This window comes from Chinchilla lanigera, unplaced genomic scaffold, assembly GCF_000276665.1.
Source record: "Chinchilla lanigera isolate Chin_1 unplaced genomic scaffold, ChiLan1.0 scaffold00026, whole genome shotgun sequence".
NCBI lineage: Eukaryota > Metazoa > Chordata > Mammalia > Rodentia > Chinchillidae > Chinchilla > Chinchilla lanigera.
Window position 1 is genome coordinate 24,329,421 of NW_004955427.1, and position 19,436 is coordinate 24,348,856.

General features: G+C 35.4%; 1 protein-coding gene across 6 annotated transcripts in view; it reads right to left on the bottom strand.

Annotated features, from left to right (window-relative positions):
* Nucleotides 1-19,436, bottom strand: part of Znf148 (zinc finger protein 148) — a 135,772-nt gene that overhangs the window by 34,495 nt on the left and 81,841 nt on the right. For all 6 annotated transcript variants that reach the window (XM_013515181.1, XM_013515180.1, XM_005386547.2 and 3 more), the window contains 2 exons: nt 12,330-12,453; nt 11,012-11,095 (listed from right to left, as the gene is read on the bottom strand). In XM_013515181.1, the coding sequence (XP_013370635.1) occupies nt 11,012-11,095; nt 12,330-12,453 (208 nt within the window). The remainder of the gene's footprint in view (nt 1-11,011; nt 11,096-12,329; nt 12,454-19,436) is intronic.

Below are 19,436 nucleotides of genomic sequence, written 5' to 3' on the forward strand. Positions count from 1 at the left end.
ATTTTTATAGCTAATTAGCGAAAACCCACACACACTGCTGAGCAAATTAATCCATACTGTTACAGAAGCAGGGGTTCAACTCATAATTCAGCACAGTAATGATTTAATGTAAATCTTACTTTTATATACAACATTCTAAGAGCTGCTGACCAGAATAAAAACAATGCTAGTTTAACAGATTTGGAGTACAAAATATCTCATAAAATTTAAGGGGAAAAATAACCCACAAATGCTATTATCCTGCTAACACAGTCTGTACTATAGCTTATTTTTTTGGCTGTAATTTCTTTTTAATATCAGTAAAAGCCTTGGTCATATTAGTCCCTGAGCAAATTCACCCATTAAATATTCTAGTAGAAATCTAGGTGATTAAAGCACTAGCATTAAGCACGGTTTTGGTAGTTAAGCAGCCTCAACTCCTCATCACAATCTCTTTTGTCTTCTAACTTTGGTCCGCGTCTCATTTCCTAAAACAACAGCCCCACAAATGTCTCCAGGCCAGGCCCTAGCACCAAGTCACACCTTGACACTGGTCAGTACTTAGTTCCCCAATTCCTGAGTGCCGATACAGGTAATGACAGAACCAGTTTTTTGGGCCGGGGATATAGCTCAGTGACACAGTACCTGCAGGGCAGGTGCCAAGTCCTAAGTTTGATTCCTGATACCCAAAACACAAAAACAAAAACAAAAAAACCCCAGTGTCTTCCCCTGAGAAATAATGTAATTAGAATTAATATATGAACGTTTCCCAGAATTTTTCAATTTTATTGGCCTAATATTAGCTTTTACTGGATAAATATAAGCCTTTTAGGCTAACTGAAATCATTCAATCCTTTTGAGACCCTTGACTAGCACTTAAAATGCACAAAAGAGTGATATAGAAACAACAAACACATGAGGGTTCTGCAAGGTTCTGGAGCTGCCAGAACTGCCGCAAGTGCTGAAGGTGGACATATTTTTCTTGTCAAAACTTGACGAGTACAGGGCTTGATGAGTTCCAAGATATGACTACATTTATGTGTACGGCTTCTGCATTTGTCCATACACCTTAACATTTTAAAAGAGTAACTGAATTCCAGGTTTCTGTGAATCCATCTCCATGTCCCCAGTCCTCATTCAAAAATAAAATACTTGAAGACCAGGCAGAATACGATCAGAATTTCCTATAGGTATAAAGTTAAACCTTTTTTATGTTTTTGTTTTTTTGAGACAGGGTCTTGTTGTATAATTCAGGCTGAATTCATGGAGATCCTCCTGCTTCAGCCTCATAAGTAAGGGCATGTGCCACCACAACCAGTTTTGACCTTGAGACCAGAATTACAGCTGATTAGACTCCATCTCCCTCTCCTCCATCCAATGATAAATAACCAACAGTCAAATGAAGCAAGAAATCTGACTTTTTAAGGCTGGAGATTTCCTTGATCACTGAAGTAGGATAAGCTCATAGAGAATACAATGTAGCAATAAATGTCAGCCTTTCTGTGTATGTAGTAATTTTTAAAACAAAGGTATTGGTCTTTTAAAATTTAAAATAATCTAAAATCTGTTTATTCACTCCTATGGGAGTGAATAAAAATGTATACTTAAATGACATGCTAAGATGTCATCCTTTCATGTACCCATAGAAAAATCCAAATCAAAATAGGTAGTAAAATGTGGGTAAAGAAAAATCAATTGAACCCTTAAAGAATTTATAGAGGTGTGAAAATATACAGGGAATAAAGTAAACTTGTAGCTAGTGTTCACGTAACTATTATTAGGAGACACAATCATTTAAAAAAGAAAGAAGATAAAGTATGAGAACTAAAGAACTGTGAAGTACTTGCATCTATGCCAAATGGAAGTGGTATGGGTGGCGGAGTTGGTCAGGTAGATAACCACCTAGTACTTACTACATGAGTGTGTCATTCCTGTGACCTAAACACTGTGAAGTTAGAATCTCTCCAAAACATCTACACAACAGCATACAGCAAGTTAGAAGACATTTTCATAAAATTCAAATGCAGGCTGAAATGACATTTAAGTATTTTCAGAAAACAAAGTTGTCAGAGATGTAAAGAGCTTCACATTACCCAGAAAAATGAGAATAACCTTGCTAAGTAAACTTAGTTTATTTCTTCACCATGATCTTGTACAAATTAGTGCATTCTGTCATTCTTTGGTCTAAGGCCCCCCCAAAATATATGAATTTTAAATGTCATTAAAATTCAAATGAAAAACCCTCAACAGCAAGCAGAAAAATTTTCTATCCAAATGTCTGGTAACTTAACTCATGATAGGTACACAGGAATGACCCACTCAACTAGATCTTGAAACAGTACTCAATTTAAGTGCTATTAAAGTGGCATCTTCAAATAATGAAAAAAGTCTGAAAGCCTTCAGGTGTTTGAGTTCAAGGAAGTGACTGGTATCTTTCCAAAAAATTACGGCTGTCAAAGGATTTATAAAGCAAAGCGTCAGATCTCTGCATTAATGCTTCACCTTCTATAGAATGTACGTTACTTTTTCCAGAGGACAAAGGAGACTCTACATTAAAGAAAAACTAGCAAGAGGAGTTTTTCTTGTTTTAAACTATTTTTTCTAAGATTTTTGCAATAATTTCATAAAGAAAACATCTCAAAAATAAAAAATTACCTGAGAAGACATTGTAACGCAGGCCTGTAATCCCAGGTACTGTGGGTGGGGGAGGGACGCACAGGCTGAAAGTTCAAGGTCAGCCTGGGCAGCTCAGCAAGACCCCGTGATAAAATAAAAAGGGAAATTTTTAAATGCTGGGATGTGGCTGAGCGGTAGAGTATTCATGGAATGAGATCTGGACTTTAATTCCCAGTACCACACACACAAAGAAACAGTGTGTGTGTTGGGAAGGAATATGTGATATGCATATGTACCAATTCCTCAGGATGACTGCACTTAGTATGTCTCACAAACACATACTAATAAAAAAGGGGGAAATGTTATTATAGAAGAAAAAAAAAACTTTAAAACAATTTATGAAGTTCTAGATCTTAACTAAATTTGGGAGGTTTGTGTTCAGCTCTTTTTCTAAAAATCAGTGCTTTTTATTTTGTTCAAAACTACAAAGACTCTAAAGTCTAGGAGATATTACTTTCTTTGTTTTGCTACAATAGTTTCCAGTTTCTAAGTTTTGTCCATTTCTCAAGCTGGATAAAACTAAGGTAACTGTGTGTCTTAAAGGTATATTTAAATATCTAAAAATGTGATCAATACTTTTTTTTTTTTTTTTTTGAGACAGGATCTCGCTGTACAGTTCAAGTTGCCCCTGAACTCACTACGTTGCCCAGGCTGGCCTTGAACTTTCAGCAATCCTCCCGCCTCAGCCTCCCGAGTGCTAGGATTACAGGCATGTGCTACCACACCTGGCTTGATCAATACATTTGCAATTACCAGAATATACTTAAGGTAAAATACTAAATGTTACAGAAAAATTACATACTAATTATCTTTAACAAAAACTAACACATTTCCCAAATTTCCATCTTTCCTCACAAAATAATACTCTTCTAAACACAGTTGTTAAATGCTCTCCATTTTATGTTGGCAGGACAAATCTGACACTCATTAGTTGTGTATCAAGGCTGGCCAACATAGTTCTAACATTTCTAGTCTTATTTCCACATCTCCCTTCTACCCATCTTTTCTGTTTACTCAGAATGACCATTTACATGTGGTCCATCTTGCCTCTCTGTTCCTTCCACACTGGCCAAGGTATGCTCTTCCCTACCCCCGCAAACCTCACAGGCAGGTATACCCAATCACCCACAGGCTCTAGAAAAGAACTAGAGTGGTTTTGTGCTTACTTGTACACACACACACACACACACACACACACACACACACACACCACCATCATGTAAACAGAGAGTTGCTGTCAATTCAAGACTTAGTCATTGAGTGAAGATATGGCACATGCAACTCCCAACCTCAATGAATGTGGATATATGCCATAAACGTGAACTAAGATCAACAATACCAAGAATGAAAAGGGGGAAAGGGGAACTAGAGGAGGAGGGAGCAGGGAGGAAGGGATTGAAAAAATAATCATCCCCAAGATGACTGTGAAGTGTATGTACTGCAAACATCTACTAATAAAAGGACAGGGAAAAAAATTTACTTTGTGCTTGATCTACCCTCTCAATGGCAACTGTTTAAGGTCATGAGGGCTGAAGCCCTGGTCTGTGTCATTAATCAGTTGTGTATACTGGGACAAATTAAGTAATTTTGATCCTTAGTTTCCTTATCTGTAAAACAGGAATATGGTATGCTCTCCTCACAGGACTACCACTATAAGGATAAAATTTGGTAATTTATGCTTGGTAGATAACAGGTACTCAATGAATTTGTTAGTACTGTTAGGCTTATGGTAACAACAAATTATTGGGGATTTCTACCTTTTAACTACCTTTAAGTAGTTGCCTCCTTGTGGTTCTTTTAAGCCGGTACATACTACTTGCCCTACTGTCCAGCATCTGCAGTTGCCTGGATGGAAAAATTATTTGTATATCTGTTTTCTTATACTTTCCCCAAAGACTCCCAACACCAGTACACCATGCCTGGCTACCTGGGTTCGGCTTCTCTCCCGTGACAACCACCTGACACCCAGGTAACATGGACTATGAGTCTAAAGCTCACTCTCAGTGCCACTTGGATTCTGCCTCTCCCATGTCACCAGTCACATGAATCTGCTCTGGTCTACTTCTTCTGAACTCCTCAAGTTCAGACTGTGTCATCTGTATCAGAAAATATGACAGACCTTTTGTCAAACCATGAGCCACAGATTTATGTGTTCGTTCATTCCATGATTGTACACAAGAATGAAGCCACTTAAACGGAGCCCCACTTTACTGAATCAGAAACTGTCAAAACAAATGGTAAACAATGTTTTTATTATAGTCACTATGAACTAGCAAATAATGTTTTTATATGGATTTGAAGAAGGGTGCTCCAAAAATACATAACTGAAAACCAGTAAACTTTCATAATTCAGTTCTAATTATTAAATACTAAAAGGGAGTTAATCTTTTAAATGACTTTCCCCACTAAACAAAAAGCATGTTAAGAGTATGGTATACTTATATAAGTTCTTGATATCACCACTGAGTTGTCTGTGAGCTGTGCATGTGTATGAGAGGCTTTTTTATATTTTAGGTGTAACTGGGTTTTTTAGTATGAATTATTAACAGCCCTTTGCCGTTGGTAATTCCTGCATAGAAACAAACCAAAGGTGAATGTTTTGTTGGCATTTGGGCATTCAGGCCTTAACTGATGCACTGAATGCATGATGACTGCTCAGAAGGACACACCTTCATGTTCTGAAGTTCCTACCTGTAACTGTTTTGCCCTATGGCAACTCCTTTGTGTACATTTCTCTTCTGTTTGTATGAGAAACCTAGTTATCAATAAAACAACTGCATATTCCTAAGGAAAATATACATTTTGCTTTTACTTTTCAAAGTTCCACCCTGAAAGTAGTTAGGATGATTTTTGGTTTTTTGTTTTTTGGGGGTTTTTTGGTTTTTTGAGACAGGGTCTCTTTATGCAGTTTAACTGGCCTTGAACTCACAGCAATTTTGCCTCAGCTTCCCAACTGCTGGGATTATAGTTACATACACGCAGCAAGATAAAATTCATTTTATTTATTTTTTATATTAAAGAGGAACAAAAACAAAATAAAAACAAAGGCAAAAACAAAACAACACGAAACTATAAAAATGATACAGAATTTCAAAACAAGATGATAGGAAATCAACAATGATTGCTGTATTACTTATTGTTATCTTCAAAGCAGCTGCTCAGATTACCAGATATAAGCATGCAAGATTGATCAAATAATTAAGCATTAACTGTTCCTGTCAATAAACCAATAGAAATTAGTAGTACAATTACCTTAGCTATCTTGTATATGTGTTTCTGTATACATATTTTCCCTTCCTTCTTTCTTTCTTTTCTCCTTTCCCTCATCCCAGTTGTTCTTTCCTACTAAGCAGTTATTTTCCCTTTCACAAATATCTATTATACCTTTCAGTTTTATTTACTAGCGAGTTAAAATTTAAATGGAAGCATTTTGATCACAAAAATGGTTACACAATTTTTTAAGTCTTAAAAAAAAAAAAAAAAAACAAAGTTTCCAAAAGCACTGCAAAGCTATACAATGTTAGCCAGTGTTTCCTACTCATTTGCAGAGAAAAGTACATAGATCCAAGAACTAAAATCCTAAAGAATTTATGGGAAAAAAAACCTAGTGTACATGTACAATGCTAAGTAATTTGATTTATTTTCAAAATTCCTGTTATCTTTGGGGAGAAAAATAACAACACCAACACCCCTAGAAGTATACTGGTTTCATAACATTTTCACTAAATGAAATAAAGAATTACAAAAACTGCCACAACTATTAAAAGAAACTATAATTCAATACAACAGTCAGAATATCAGGCTAGGTATTCTGTAGCTTATTATTTAAAGAAATTTAGAAAAATAAAGCAAATTAAAAATTGTAGTTAAGTTTTTTATTCCTAAATCCCTCCACCACTATGGTAATAACGATCTTTTCTTAAACATCACAAGGTTTTATGTCTCTGTACATACACTTGTACATATGCATTTTGAAAGGGCACCCTACACAAAGCGCCGGATCTCAGAGTAAACCTGCCAGGGACAATGAAAGTCTCACCTGGGTATGAACCTGAGCAGTGATGCTGGTCCTAAATGAAGTAATCCATTCGAACTGTTACTGTCAACCTTATCTCACGCCTTTATCTTCTCTTTCATATTCTGAAGACATACCTTAAGAAGAGAACCTATAATATTCCTCATATACATCTTCCATAATTGCTACAAGTCAAAGTCCCAAGGATATTTGCATTGTGAGTTTTTAAAACCAAAACCCCAGGGATCAGCCTCTAGAGAAGAAAGTACCCTCCCCTAAAATAGTTAGACAAGCCTAGATTTAGGAAGAGAATTGAGTGGTAGACTATCCAGTGCATGTTAAAAATGTTTCTATTTGAAAACCAAATCAAGCTAAGTTCTTGGTTTGTAAAAGCTACAGAAGGCTTATTTACTGTTTGTCAAATCTGCCAAGCAAAAAATGATTTTCACCCATACTGTGAATGGAGCACAGAGGGGTTTGGGTGTGAAGGATTGGGCAGGTGATGTCATGAGAACTAAGGGGTTGTGGAAGGCTGTAAAGAAAACACAGCCTTTGAAGGACTGATGGCCCTTACTATACAGCACACAAGGATCAGGTAATAAATAATTACCTGCCTAGCAATTGAAAAATGGGTAATCGTTTCAAAAAAAGTTTTTTACTGTCATAGTAATTTAAATGCAACCCTCTAACCTAAGAGCCTACAGAAAGAGAAAGCCTTGACAAAGACAAGCTTTAGGACACTCTCCTCAAAAGCGATTTAGAGCATAAAGGAAAGGACACCAAGGAGAACATGTTTGTGGAGATATGTACCTCCAAACAGATGTAGTTCATAGGTAATCTGATTACAAGACAAAAACATTTTATTGTACTTAGAAAGTACCTATAAAAAGAGTCAAGAGTATGAAGTAAATAAGAAAAATTTACCCCTTGTACCAGTTCCACTAAAGGGGTGCAGCCAGTGGGGAGGCAGGGAGCAGGACTATGGTGCAGATTTGAGTCTTGCTTCAAAAGAAACTCTTCTTTGTTAAGGAATCCTAGTGACTGCAGTGCTCTATTTCCTCTGAAGTCCATATCTTCTTATAAACTTCTGTCGATATCATGAGAACTCCAGCCTTTTCTTCTGTTCCTTTTAGATGTTATGAAACCATAGGAAGGCTAAAGTATAACTGATTTAGTGGCACAACAAGAAAAACTCAAAAAGGCCACAAGCTATATTTGTGCTTCTAGCTCTCTGCGCAGTAAGTGATTTCACACTGTACTCTCAAATCACAGAGACCTGAGCTGCAACCGGGATTCTCTCATTTACTAGATTATATAAATTTAAGAAAGTTTCTCAACTACTGTGCGTTTTCAACTTCCTCCTCACCTATAAAATAGGGACAGTAACAGCTCCTGCCTTTCAAGACTAATATAAAGACTAAATGATACAGTGAATAAAACATCTGGTGCAGTATTTAGTAAATTCTCTTAAGCATAAACTACCGTTTACACCTGTTTAAACCCAAGATTGCCCCACGCCTAGCACAGCTGTTTTTCCAATCAAGGTTATTATAGAATTTTTGACCAGCATTTTAAGAAAGAATTCACAATAAAAACATGAGTATACTGTTCCAAATCTTTTTTTTGAGATACACACCCACCTACCTACCCTCTCACACATACACACTATTTTTAATTTAGTCTCAAGTTACTTTCTACTGTCCCTAAATAACTATCGACAGCATATTTTGAGCATTTTGTATAAAACCCTACAACATTTAATTATACTGTGCTTATTTATATGTCTGCCATCTCCAAAGAAACTGCCTTAGATTCTTTCTGAATTCCTGGTGCCTGAAAATACTGGAGAATCAGGAAGTTTTTGTTGAATGACTAAATCACCAAAATCTAATAGGTATTAAAAATGCACAAAAGTATTTAGCCACTTTCATTTTTGTGAGATCAGGTTTTATTATTACACAGATATTTAAATTTAGCTATAAGTCATATAAAATTCACAAAATTACTTTTCCCACGGCTTTTATATATGCCCTTCCCTCTGAACATGATAAGGAAATGTTTAACTAAACAACTGAAACAAGCAATGTGCAAAACAATCTTTAAGAAGTAGAACATCAGCGTAATACAGATGTGCTGCACAACAGAAGCTTTCTTTAAGCAAACCAGTCACGTTCTGCTATTCCCTAAAGCAGAATGAAAGCTGAGACACACTTAGGCAGAACAGGTTGTCTCTATGTGACAAAACTGCCCGAGGGGCCCCATCACAGATACTTCACCCACAATGGAAACACATCTTAATGAGTAACTGGACAGGTACTTGGTTGAGTACTTAATTCAGAGGAATAGGAAGATCTTAAATATTTTTATTATTCATATGATGTATTATCACTATCATTTTCAATTTTATTTAAATGTAAAAATCAAGAGTCTACAAATTTACTCTATCATAAAAAGCACAACACTGTAAATCAATTCCAAAGAAATGGCATCAAAGGTCAAAAGGTGACAATCTTCTACATCAAAGTTACTTCTAAAACTCAGTTTTATATTTGTCAAAAAAAAAACCCTGCAAATAAATACATGCTCTAAAATAAGACTTAAAATTTTAAGGTATGCATCCCTTTATAATAAAGTAAGATTCTAAAACATGTTCTCTAAAATATGCTCCTGAATCATTAACAACTTGGCTAAGAAGCTGGCAGTTCCCATATGGTAAAATATATAAATGAAACAAATAATTAGGAAGAAGAGTAAGAGGGGTGAGAAGAAGAGGGAAAGAGGAGGGGAGGAGAAAGAAACTATTACCCTAAGGCTCAGACTAATTAATTAGCCCACAGACTAACTGGCTAATTACTGTAATGTAAGTGATAACTTTGCCTACCTTTAACTTTTTTAACACCCAAAGAAACAACTATCTCAGAACAGCTTTTCCTTTTGTCATTTAAGAAATAAAGGAATACAGACAGGGAAAGAAGAAATTAAATTATCATTATTTGCAGAAGACAATGATTACACAGAAGACCTCAAAACTCCACCAAAATACTTTCTAGATTTAGTACACAAATTCACTATAGCTGGATTCAAAAATCAATAGTATTCCTGCACTTAAATAACAAAGTCAGACGGAAACTAGAGAAACAACACTTTTCACAATAGTATCCAAAAAAAAGAAAGAAATACTAGGAATCAGTCTAATAAAGGAAGTAAAAGACGTTTACATTGAAAGCTACAGTACTCTGATAAAGGAGATTGAAAAGGATATCCAGAAATGGAAAGATTTCCCTTGTTCTTGGGTGGACTGAACCAATATAGTGAAATGGTCATACTTCCAAGATTGTTATACAAAGTTAATGCAATCCTGATCAAAATACCAATAGCATACCACACAGAATTAGCTAAAACAATCCTAACATTCTTTTGGAACCAGAAGAGACCCAGAATAGCAAAAGCAATTCTGGGCAACAAAGGCAAGGCAAGGGGCATCATAATCCCTAACTTGAAATTATACTATAAAGCTACTATAATAAAAATAGCATGGAACTGGCAAAAAACAAAAAACCAGACCTGAGGATCAATGGAACAGATGAGAAGATGCAGACACAACTACAAACACCCTCAGCCATCTTATCTTTGAGAAAGGGGCCAAACATGTTCACTGGAAGAAAGATAGCCTCTTTGATAAATGGTGATGGAAAAACTGGCTCTCCACATGCCAAAGATTACAACTAGACCCTTATCTTTCACCAGGTACTAAACTAAAATCCAAATAGATCAAAGATCTAAATATTAAAACAAAAACAATAAATGTGCTGGAAGGTAAAACAGGAAGAACTCTTGAAGACATAGGTGTAGCCAAAGACTTCATGAACAAAACCCCAACTGCACAGGAACTATAACAAAAAATCAACAACTGAGATCTCACCTTATTAAAAAGCTTTTACACAGCAAAGGAAACCACCAATAGAGTAAAGAAACAACCCACATAGTGTGAAAAAAATTTACCAGCTGTTCTTCAGACAAAGGACTTAAATGAATAGACACTTCTCAGATGAAGTCGAGTCAATAAATATATGAAAAAATGTTCAACATCTTTTTGTCACTTAAAATACTATTTTAGGTTATTAAATTGTATTCTAAAGTAGTTTATTGAGTTTGGACATTAAAGCCAAGAACTAACATTTAACATTGACGTACTAAATGAAGAGAAAGGATAAGTTTATATAGTGTTATGAACCAAAATAATGAACGTGCCAACAAGTTGCTATTTATTTTTTTAAAAATCTTGCCTATATATCAAAGAGTAGTTAGTTTATTGACCTTAGTAAGGATGGCAACACTCACCAGTGTGAATCTTCTCATGTCTCTGAAGCAGGTACTTCTGTATGAAACGCATGTCACATTGACTACATTGAAATGGTTTTTCGCCTTAAAATAATTTCACATTCACAAATTAGTTAATGTATAAAACAACAGTTTTTAGTTACTATTTCTGAGGAAATATAAATCTTAGAGTCCCAAATTTTTGAAAACCCCAAAACACCCCTATAAATTTGTAATAGCTTTCATTAACAGTATTTTAAGTCCTCTCAAATTTTCTCCCATAATTTAAAAATTTACATTCTCACAATCACACAAATTAGGTAAAATTTAAGCTATATCCTTCTAATAAAAAATTCAAAATAATATTTAGAAATTTCAGGTTGAGAAAGGACTCTACCAGTTAACATTAACTAACTCCTCTTCTTTATCTGGAGAAATGGGCATCCACTCTGTTCACTGTAGCCAACTATGCCTTTTTGTCCTTTAACCTATTTTCTTCAGAACTTTCTAAATATCCCTTTTAAATAAATTCATGTCTCTTCAACCTTCCCTGTTTGCCAAGGAGCCCTTCCTTCTCAGAAGATTATTGTTAGCTCTGCTCCATTCAAGCCTTGCTGCAGATGAAACTCCTACTACTTTGGCCCTTTCTCTCCTTGCCTTTCACCGTAACACCTTTCAAAAAGAGCCATCTACCTACATCTCACATTCTTCACCCACTTGCCACCTGGCTCTATACTCTGCCTTCTGAAAAGCTACTGGTGATATTGCTATTTATTCCAAAGATGTTTTTTCTCAGTTCTCTAACCCCTTATATCCTCTGAAGGTGCGACACTGTTGATCACGACCTCCTTGGGACTGATTCTCTCTTCTTTTGGCTTTTGGGACATCACAGTATTTTTCTACTTCATCAAACCTCCCACCCCAGTTTATCTTACACGTCTAGCTTGTTTCAAAAAGGTCTATGATCAGTCTTTAGTTCTGTTCTCAACACTTCATTACCTTAGCTATCATCTTTTTGTATGTGATTTCACAATCTATATTTCAAACTCTGGGTATCTTGCACAGAAAAAAATGAATGTTCACAGGCTTTTAATAATACATTCAGTCAAGTGAATTGTCCAACTGAGACTAACTAATAGTAAATATTCCACTAACTATTTTCTCATTCAAAGTCTTTGCTGGTTTCCTTCTGATGTTCTGGCTTATGAACATCCTAAGCCAGACAACTGGAAATGCCAGGTCAGCTATGGTTTTAGGAATGGATGACATTTACACGAAGATAAAAATACCAAAGATAATAATTTTAATGGCCATAAGCCCATTTTAATTCAAGAAATACCTGTATGAATGAAGACATGTCTCTGTAAGTGATAGTTCGTTCTAAAGGCAGCATTGCAGTGCTCACAAACATGAGATTTAGGGGTTTTCAAACCAAGTGATCCATCCTCATTTATTGTAAGGATCTAGTTTTTAAAAAAAAGCAAAAACAAAAGAAAGAAGTTTTTTAAATGTAGTGAAATATTAATTTTTTTAAAAGGAGAATAAAAGCAATGGTCACCAAAGGTTATAGTATTTTTTCATAAATAATCTTGAAAAGACTATTAGAATACTCTTATCTTTAGTTTAAGAAAGTATAGTACAACTCTGAATGGGTAAAAATCATCAACAGACATTGGTAAAGTAAGATCTCACCACTCTGCCTCCTCCCTTATAAAGTTAATGCTTTAAGGGGTCCCTAAGTGTTCTCTGCCCAGGTGAGCATGGCTATGTCTTCAATTTCAAACTCACATATGTAGGGAAAAACCCTTATGTTGTAAACAGGGTCTAAACATTCATCAGTATCAGACCAGTTAAATATATCATGGAAAACGAATACAGTATTATGTGGTTTTAAAATGAGAAAATACCATATCCTTATGTAGAAAGAACATCAGGATTTTCTAACTTAAAAAACAAGCTAAGGTTTATTATAACTCCTACATAATTTTGCTAATTTTATATGCAAAAGAATACATATAGGGACACAATTTGCTTACATGTATGTATTAAAAATACTTATAAGGATATACATAAAATGTATGTAATCTGTGTTGTGATGGCTGAGAAACTGCACACATAGATAAAGTGGGAAGGAGATTCTGCATTATACACTTAAAATACATTTTTGAACTATATAAGTGCTTTCCTATTACAAATTTTTGTTGTTTTTTAGAAACAAATTAAGTTTTCAAGTCATCCTATGGTAGAATTTGGAGTCTGTTTCAGAATAGGTTGTCTAAAGTTGTGCTAGAAATACTATTATTGTTAAACATATTACCAAAGGTATTTGTCAGATAAATAAATTAGAGGTAGATATGGGGGAAAAGATAGGTGACCAAGAACTCAATCTGATCTCCGTGGGCTTCTTGAGATTAAGAATGCTGTGAACCTGATGTGGACAGTTAATGGGAAAAAGCTTACCTTGAGCTTTGTACATTTACAATTTTATCAACAAGTTGTTCAACATGCAACATTAAACCACCTGTCATCAGACATGTGGCTAAGTGAAAATCATAAATGATTCCTGTTTGTAATACTGAGGAAGGAAACAAGATGGCAGAATACAACATAGAAAAACAAAGAAAACAAGAGGTTAAGATCAGAGGAGGAATGGCCAGTGGGAGGGAAACAATGTTGGATGTGAAGTATTCCAAATGTGAGCTAAGAAACTATGTCCAAGGTAGGGAAGAGAATTCTGGAAAACATCCTAAGAAATGCAAAGGACTGTGAAGACTGATTAGCACCTGCAAACACACAACTAGGACTCCTTCTCCAAACTACAAAAGGTTGAGGATAAGAAAAAACAGGCTTTAATCATTCAAAATATTTTTTGCTTTTAAATTCAGAAGACAGTTTACCCTATACTATATGCAAACCAATGGTAATTACTATGCAGATTACACAGGGAAGTTGGGTTCTGGGCAAACTGCCAATGTGATCCACAATGCTTCAAAGTGTATAGACCAAAATCATGGAAAGGAAACATTTGGCAGGAGAATGAAAGTGGGTGTCACAGTTCCTGAACGGTCAGTGAGAATGGAAAGTTTCGTCTCTGGCCAATTTAAAATTTTTCCATCTCCTCTAAGTCACATAATAATATGTAAGTTAACACCGTGCAAAAAGAAAAAAAATACAAAACCATTTAAACTATGACTCAAGATAATTCTAACACAAAGCAACAAAAAGATGTTAAGTATCCTCTAAAAACAGAACAAAATACAGCACTAGGTCGTTGTTTTTTTTCTTCACATATGTTGATAGCAAGTAAGATCTAAGTGCCCAAAAACTATGAAGTTCAATAGCTTCCCATGGCATAGCAACTGCAAAGAAAGGCTTTGTAAGAAACAAATCTGGCACCAGTTGCCTAATGTGAAATGGATGTAATCACTGACTGTACAAAGCTCTTTTATGAACATTTAAAGAGTTTTAGGTCACTGTTCTCTGGCACTGGAAGTAATGCTGCCCTTCAGCATAGAATCTGGTCTTACTTAATTCAAGGTGGAATTTTATGGATGAAATAGCTACCACGGTCTTAGGCACAAACACACTGAAAAATCTAACATACTTCTAAGGTCAGGGACAGAAACACCAAATTCTTTTACCTTTTATATTTTTCTATTTCTTTTTTTAGCCCAGAGTAATAAACACCTTTGCTGAAAAGACAGAGAATGAAATTAATCTTGCCTCAAATGAGCACCAATGGCCATTCCAAATTGTAATCCATCTTAAATGTATTCACACTGTACCAAAAAACTTAATTTAAAAAAATGTACCCATATAATTTTGTCTCTTCTGTTTACCAATATCACCGCAGTGTCCAAAATACCTCTGGAGCATAGCAGAGACTTAATATATAATGACATGGCTATCTGCTACCTATGCCAAACTATTCCTTTAGAACAAAATCTCTGCTAGAAGCAATACTTATCCATCTTTCAGCCTTTAGATCACCATATAGTGCCATAGTGGAGTAATAAGTAAACATCCAAAGAACAAAGGCCCCAAGTGGAGAAAAAAGTAGCTCCTTATTGCAAACAGAACTTCTTCCTTGGGGTACACTTGGCTTCGTCTCTTGTTCACACCTTATCAAGATTTGTTTAGCAGTATGAGATCTAGCAGTTGAGTGCATCTGACTTAGAGATGAGTAGTCTCACTACCATAAAACATTTTTTCTTTCTCTTTTTCAATATATGAACACTGTTACAACCGAAGAATCTGAAGGTTCCAACTTCTAAACTGCTTGTTACCACATCTTTGGATGCTTCACCTTGCCCACTGCGACCCTTACTTCAGCAGAAATATGGTGCACTATAAAAATCAAGCAACCAGGCTGTAACAACTGAAGAAATTACTGATAATCTCAACAATACTCAATACACAATTTTTTTAATTTAATAAATGTAAATCTGGATTTTATAGGGGAAAAAAATTCAGTATCAAATGAAACCCTTCAGTTAATCTGCTTTCTTAAATCTCATGGTCTGCTCTGGATGTATTATGTGAGACAAAACTGCTTCCAGCTAGCTACCTACCTACTATGTGTTGATCGTTATCTTAAGTCAAACACCCACTTTCACCTGCCAAAGCCCTAAACTCTGCCTATTCAATGGAGAGACTTCTCACTCCTCAAGGATCCCTGCCGAGCAGCTGAAACCTGACAGCCCTCAATGAGAAAATGTGCTGTTCTCTCTTAAGACAAACAGGCAATTTAGGCTTATGCTACTAAAATTACTAAAGTATGTTTTAAACTAATGACTATAGTTTTATCAGATATTCCTAAATTAACTGAAATTGACTACTAAGGCACCAAAACCCAAAAGACAATTTAAGAGGAGAAAGTTTAAATTCTCACCTCTTATGGTAAGCAGTTTTACTTACAACTCAGTGCAGAGTAATGAGCTCTCAAAATTCTGCTTACTCTCCAAATCCAATTAGAAATGAAAGAACAGGGCAGCTCCAAAGATAAATAACAAAGTCATCCAGAGCAATAACCATCACACTTGACTATCTCAGTGATGCTTATATCCCATCCCACCTCTCATACTGGCTCTTCCGTCAGGGCCTTTAATTATCTCTCCATACTAGATTTTACTTGCTACCAATTTGGGAGAGAGGTACTGGGGAATGAACCTAGAACCTTTACACAGAGCTACATCCCTAGCCCTTTTTAAATTTTTATTCTTTATTTTAAGATAGGTTCTAATTCACTAAGTTGCCCAGGTTGAGCTCAAACTTGTGATCTTCTTCAGCCTCCCACAGTGCTGGAATTACAACCATATGGCCAAATTTCCTTTTTAAACAGCAAGCTTTTGACAGTAAATGAAATTTACTGTTATCATAAGCTCAATATAGCAACTACTGTTCAATGTAATGACCCTGAGTTTCAGAAAAGGTTAATTCTCTCATTTGCTGAATTTAAAATATGTGGTATTTCCTAAAGCAAGATTTACATCATCAGGATGTTTTCTAAAGGGTTTAATTCCACAGGAAACAATCTACCCAGAACACATTAAATCCCAGGAAAAATCAGATAAATAAAATACGAATAGATTATTTTGCTGATTTTCTTTGTTTTCTCATACATACTAATTCATATTTCTTGTTTTCATTCCCAGTCTCATAACTGCCTTCAAAGCCACTTCTTCCCAAATAATGGTAAACATGGAGAAGTATGACAAATGCCTGCTACAATCAGTTCTCTGCTCCTTTTAACTACATATTTCTCATTTAATATCACTAAATTTTAAATCTTTTTGATACCAAAATCCCTAATCTTTTCTGGGAAGAAATGGTATATAATAAATTACTGAGAAAGGACTTTTTATATACATAATCTATTAATACGTAGAATATGCTTTCTATCCTGTGTGCAGCATAACTTAGTAATCAATTTTTATTCAGACCACCTAAAGTATTCTAACAAATAAACCGAGCTCCTTTCTTCACAAGAGAGCTGGCTGTATATTGAATGAATGAAAAAGGAAAAACATTTCAGAACAAAGTGAAGCAAGTTTCTAGCCTCCTCATTTAATTGCTTGAATTTGAAAAGATCTGTAAGATGTATACAATACTGGACTATGATATTATCATTGTACTTTACTAAAAAAGACTCTTAGAATTCATTAATGTTAACCCAATAATCCTGATAAAACCAATCTGAGGTTTTTTTCTCCTAATTCATATAACAAGTCAATAGCCAGGCCAAATAATCGTACTTTCCTTAACCTGGAAAACTCTAGTATCAAGGTTTGAGGGTCTCAAGTTCAAGTGTCCATCATAATCACCTTTTGTTCTTTCAGAGCTTAGATACAAACAAATCCCCTAAATAAGAACCTCCAAAGATGGAGCCTGGGCATCTGAAACTGGGGGGAAAAAAGCCCTACAGGCAGGTGACAATGCCAAACCAGAAGGGAGAACTACACACTAAATGCTCTTAAGAAGAATTAAATTTATAGATCTTTTTTTTGGGTGGGGGAGTGGTTAGTTAGTAGTGGGGATTAAACCTGGGGCCTTTACAATGAGCCACATCCCAGCCTTTTTTTGGGTGGGAGACAAGATCTTGCTCACTAAGTGGCCCAAGCTGGCCTCAAATTGGTGATTTTTTTTTTCTGCCTCAGCTTCCAGACTATTGGGATTAATACAGGCATCCATCACTGCACCTGACAAATCCATGCAGACTTTTCACATACTTCAGTAACTTTAGCTATCTAGGTCCTAACCCCAAAAATAGATTTGAATGGCAAAAGAAAGTAATATTGAGTAGCCATACAGATGTAGCAATGCAAAAATAAATCCCGTGTCCTGGAATGAGACGTGAAGCAATTAGAATGAGTCAAAAACACAAGTATAACACTTAGGGGTTTTCAGGATGACGGTAGCAAAAAGCCTTAATTCTCAGCGATCTTCAAGGGGTCTGCTGTAATACATATGAAATGTTTACAGCTTCAGCACCAAGGCATTGAAAGTTAATTTATACTCAAATGCACTATATTTAACAAAAACACCAAAAACATTTCAACAAAGTAGTGAAAATAAAATGAAATTCGGGCAAGGGATGTAGCTGTGGGAGAGCACTTGCCTAGTATGCATGAGGCCCTGGGCTCAATCCTCAGCATACTCACTCCAACCCCCTATATAAAGACATCTGACCTTTAAAAGAGGCAAGCTTCTATAAACAGGAAATTTACTTTCATACAACAGGCTATTCCACAATGTAGCAAATACTTTGGCCTAGGTAATAAATATTCCCTAGTTCAATTACCCTCTTACTTAGACATATTGCTAAACATACACTGGCAATTTTCAAGTACTAAACCTCTGTAACATGACTAGGCTTTGCTACATGACAAGGTTCAGAAAACAATTACTGTTTAACATCCATGGCAGCTAATGGTGTGACAATATACTATTTCTTGCCTCGAAGGTTATCTTGAGGTAAATCAATCACATTTATCTGAAGATATATAAGCTGATATTTTTCTTATTAAATTCCTATCATACTCCTTTAGTTATACTTCTTGCACAGCTCCCCAACCTGACACAATGATGACATGCTCATAATACTCATAATGGCAGAAGTCAAACCTTGGAAAAGGTATTGGTGGAGAGCGGAGCCTTCCAAGCATGATGAATTGTAATTCACACACTCTTGTCTGTGTGTGATTTCGAGTAACTTCACTGTCCTAAGACCTTCCTAAAGACTGCCCTCCCAAATATTTTCTTACAAATATTCTACTTAGGGGGGCTGGGGATTTAGCTCAGCAGCACAGCACCTGCCCGGCAAGCGCAAGGTCGTTGAGTTTGATTCCTGGTACCGGAAAAAAACTAAAAAACAAAACAAAACAAAAACAGACATTCTACTTAGAATAGGCTAAAACTCTGAAAAACTTAAAGCAGTTTTTAAGGAATTTAAAATAAGCAACATACTGACTTATAAACCTGAGATGAGCTCTTCTTTGTCATCAAAGTGACAGGACACATTACTTTGATGAAAAATCTGAAGTGTGATTTTAACACACTCCTGAGAAAAATGTAAAATAACCCACTGTTTCTGCCCCAAAATTCTGAGACTCCATACACAAAAAACCATTCATTTGGAGACTGCAGATCAGTGTTTAAAAAGTGTCTACACCTATTAACTATCTTATAACATGTAACTTGTGAAAATAATTTAAAAATAATTATTTTTGTTATTCTCACACCATCTGCTATATTATTCTCAGTCACTTCACCTTTGTAAGAATCTCCTAAAAGACTGCCTACCTCTGTTTTCTTACACTATTCAGAACAGGCCAAGTCTTTCAAATGGCCACTACAAAGTAATTTAAATACTTAAACAGTATCTTTATAAATGCATTTATCTCAAATTAGAAAAACTCTAAATGACTAATCTATATTTAGAAAACAA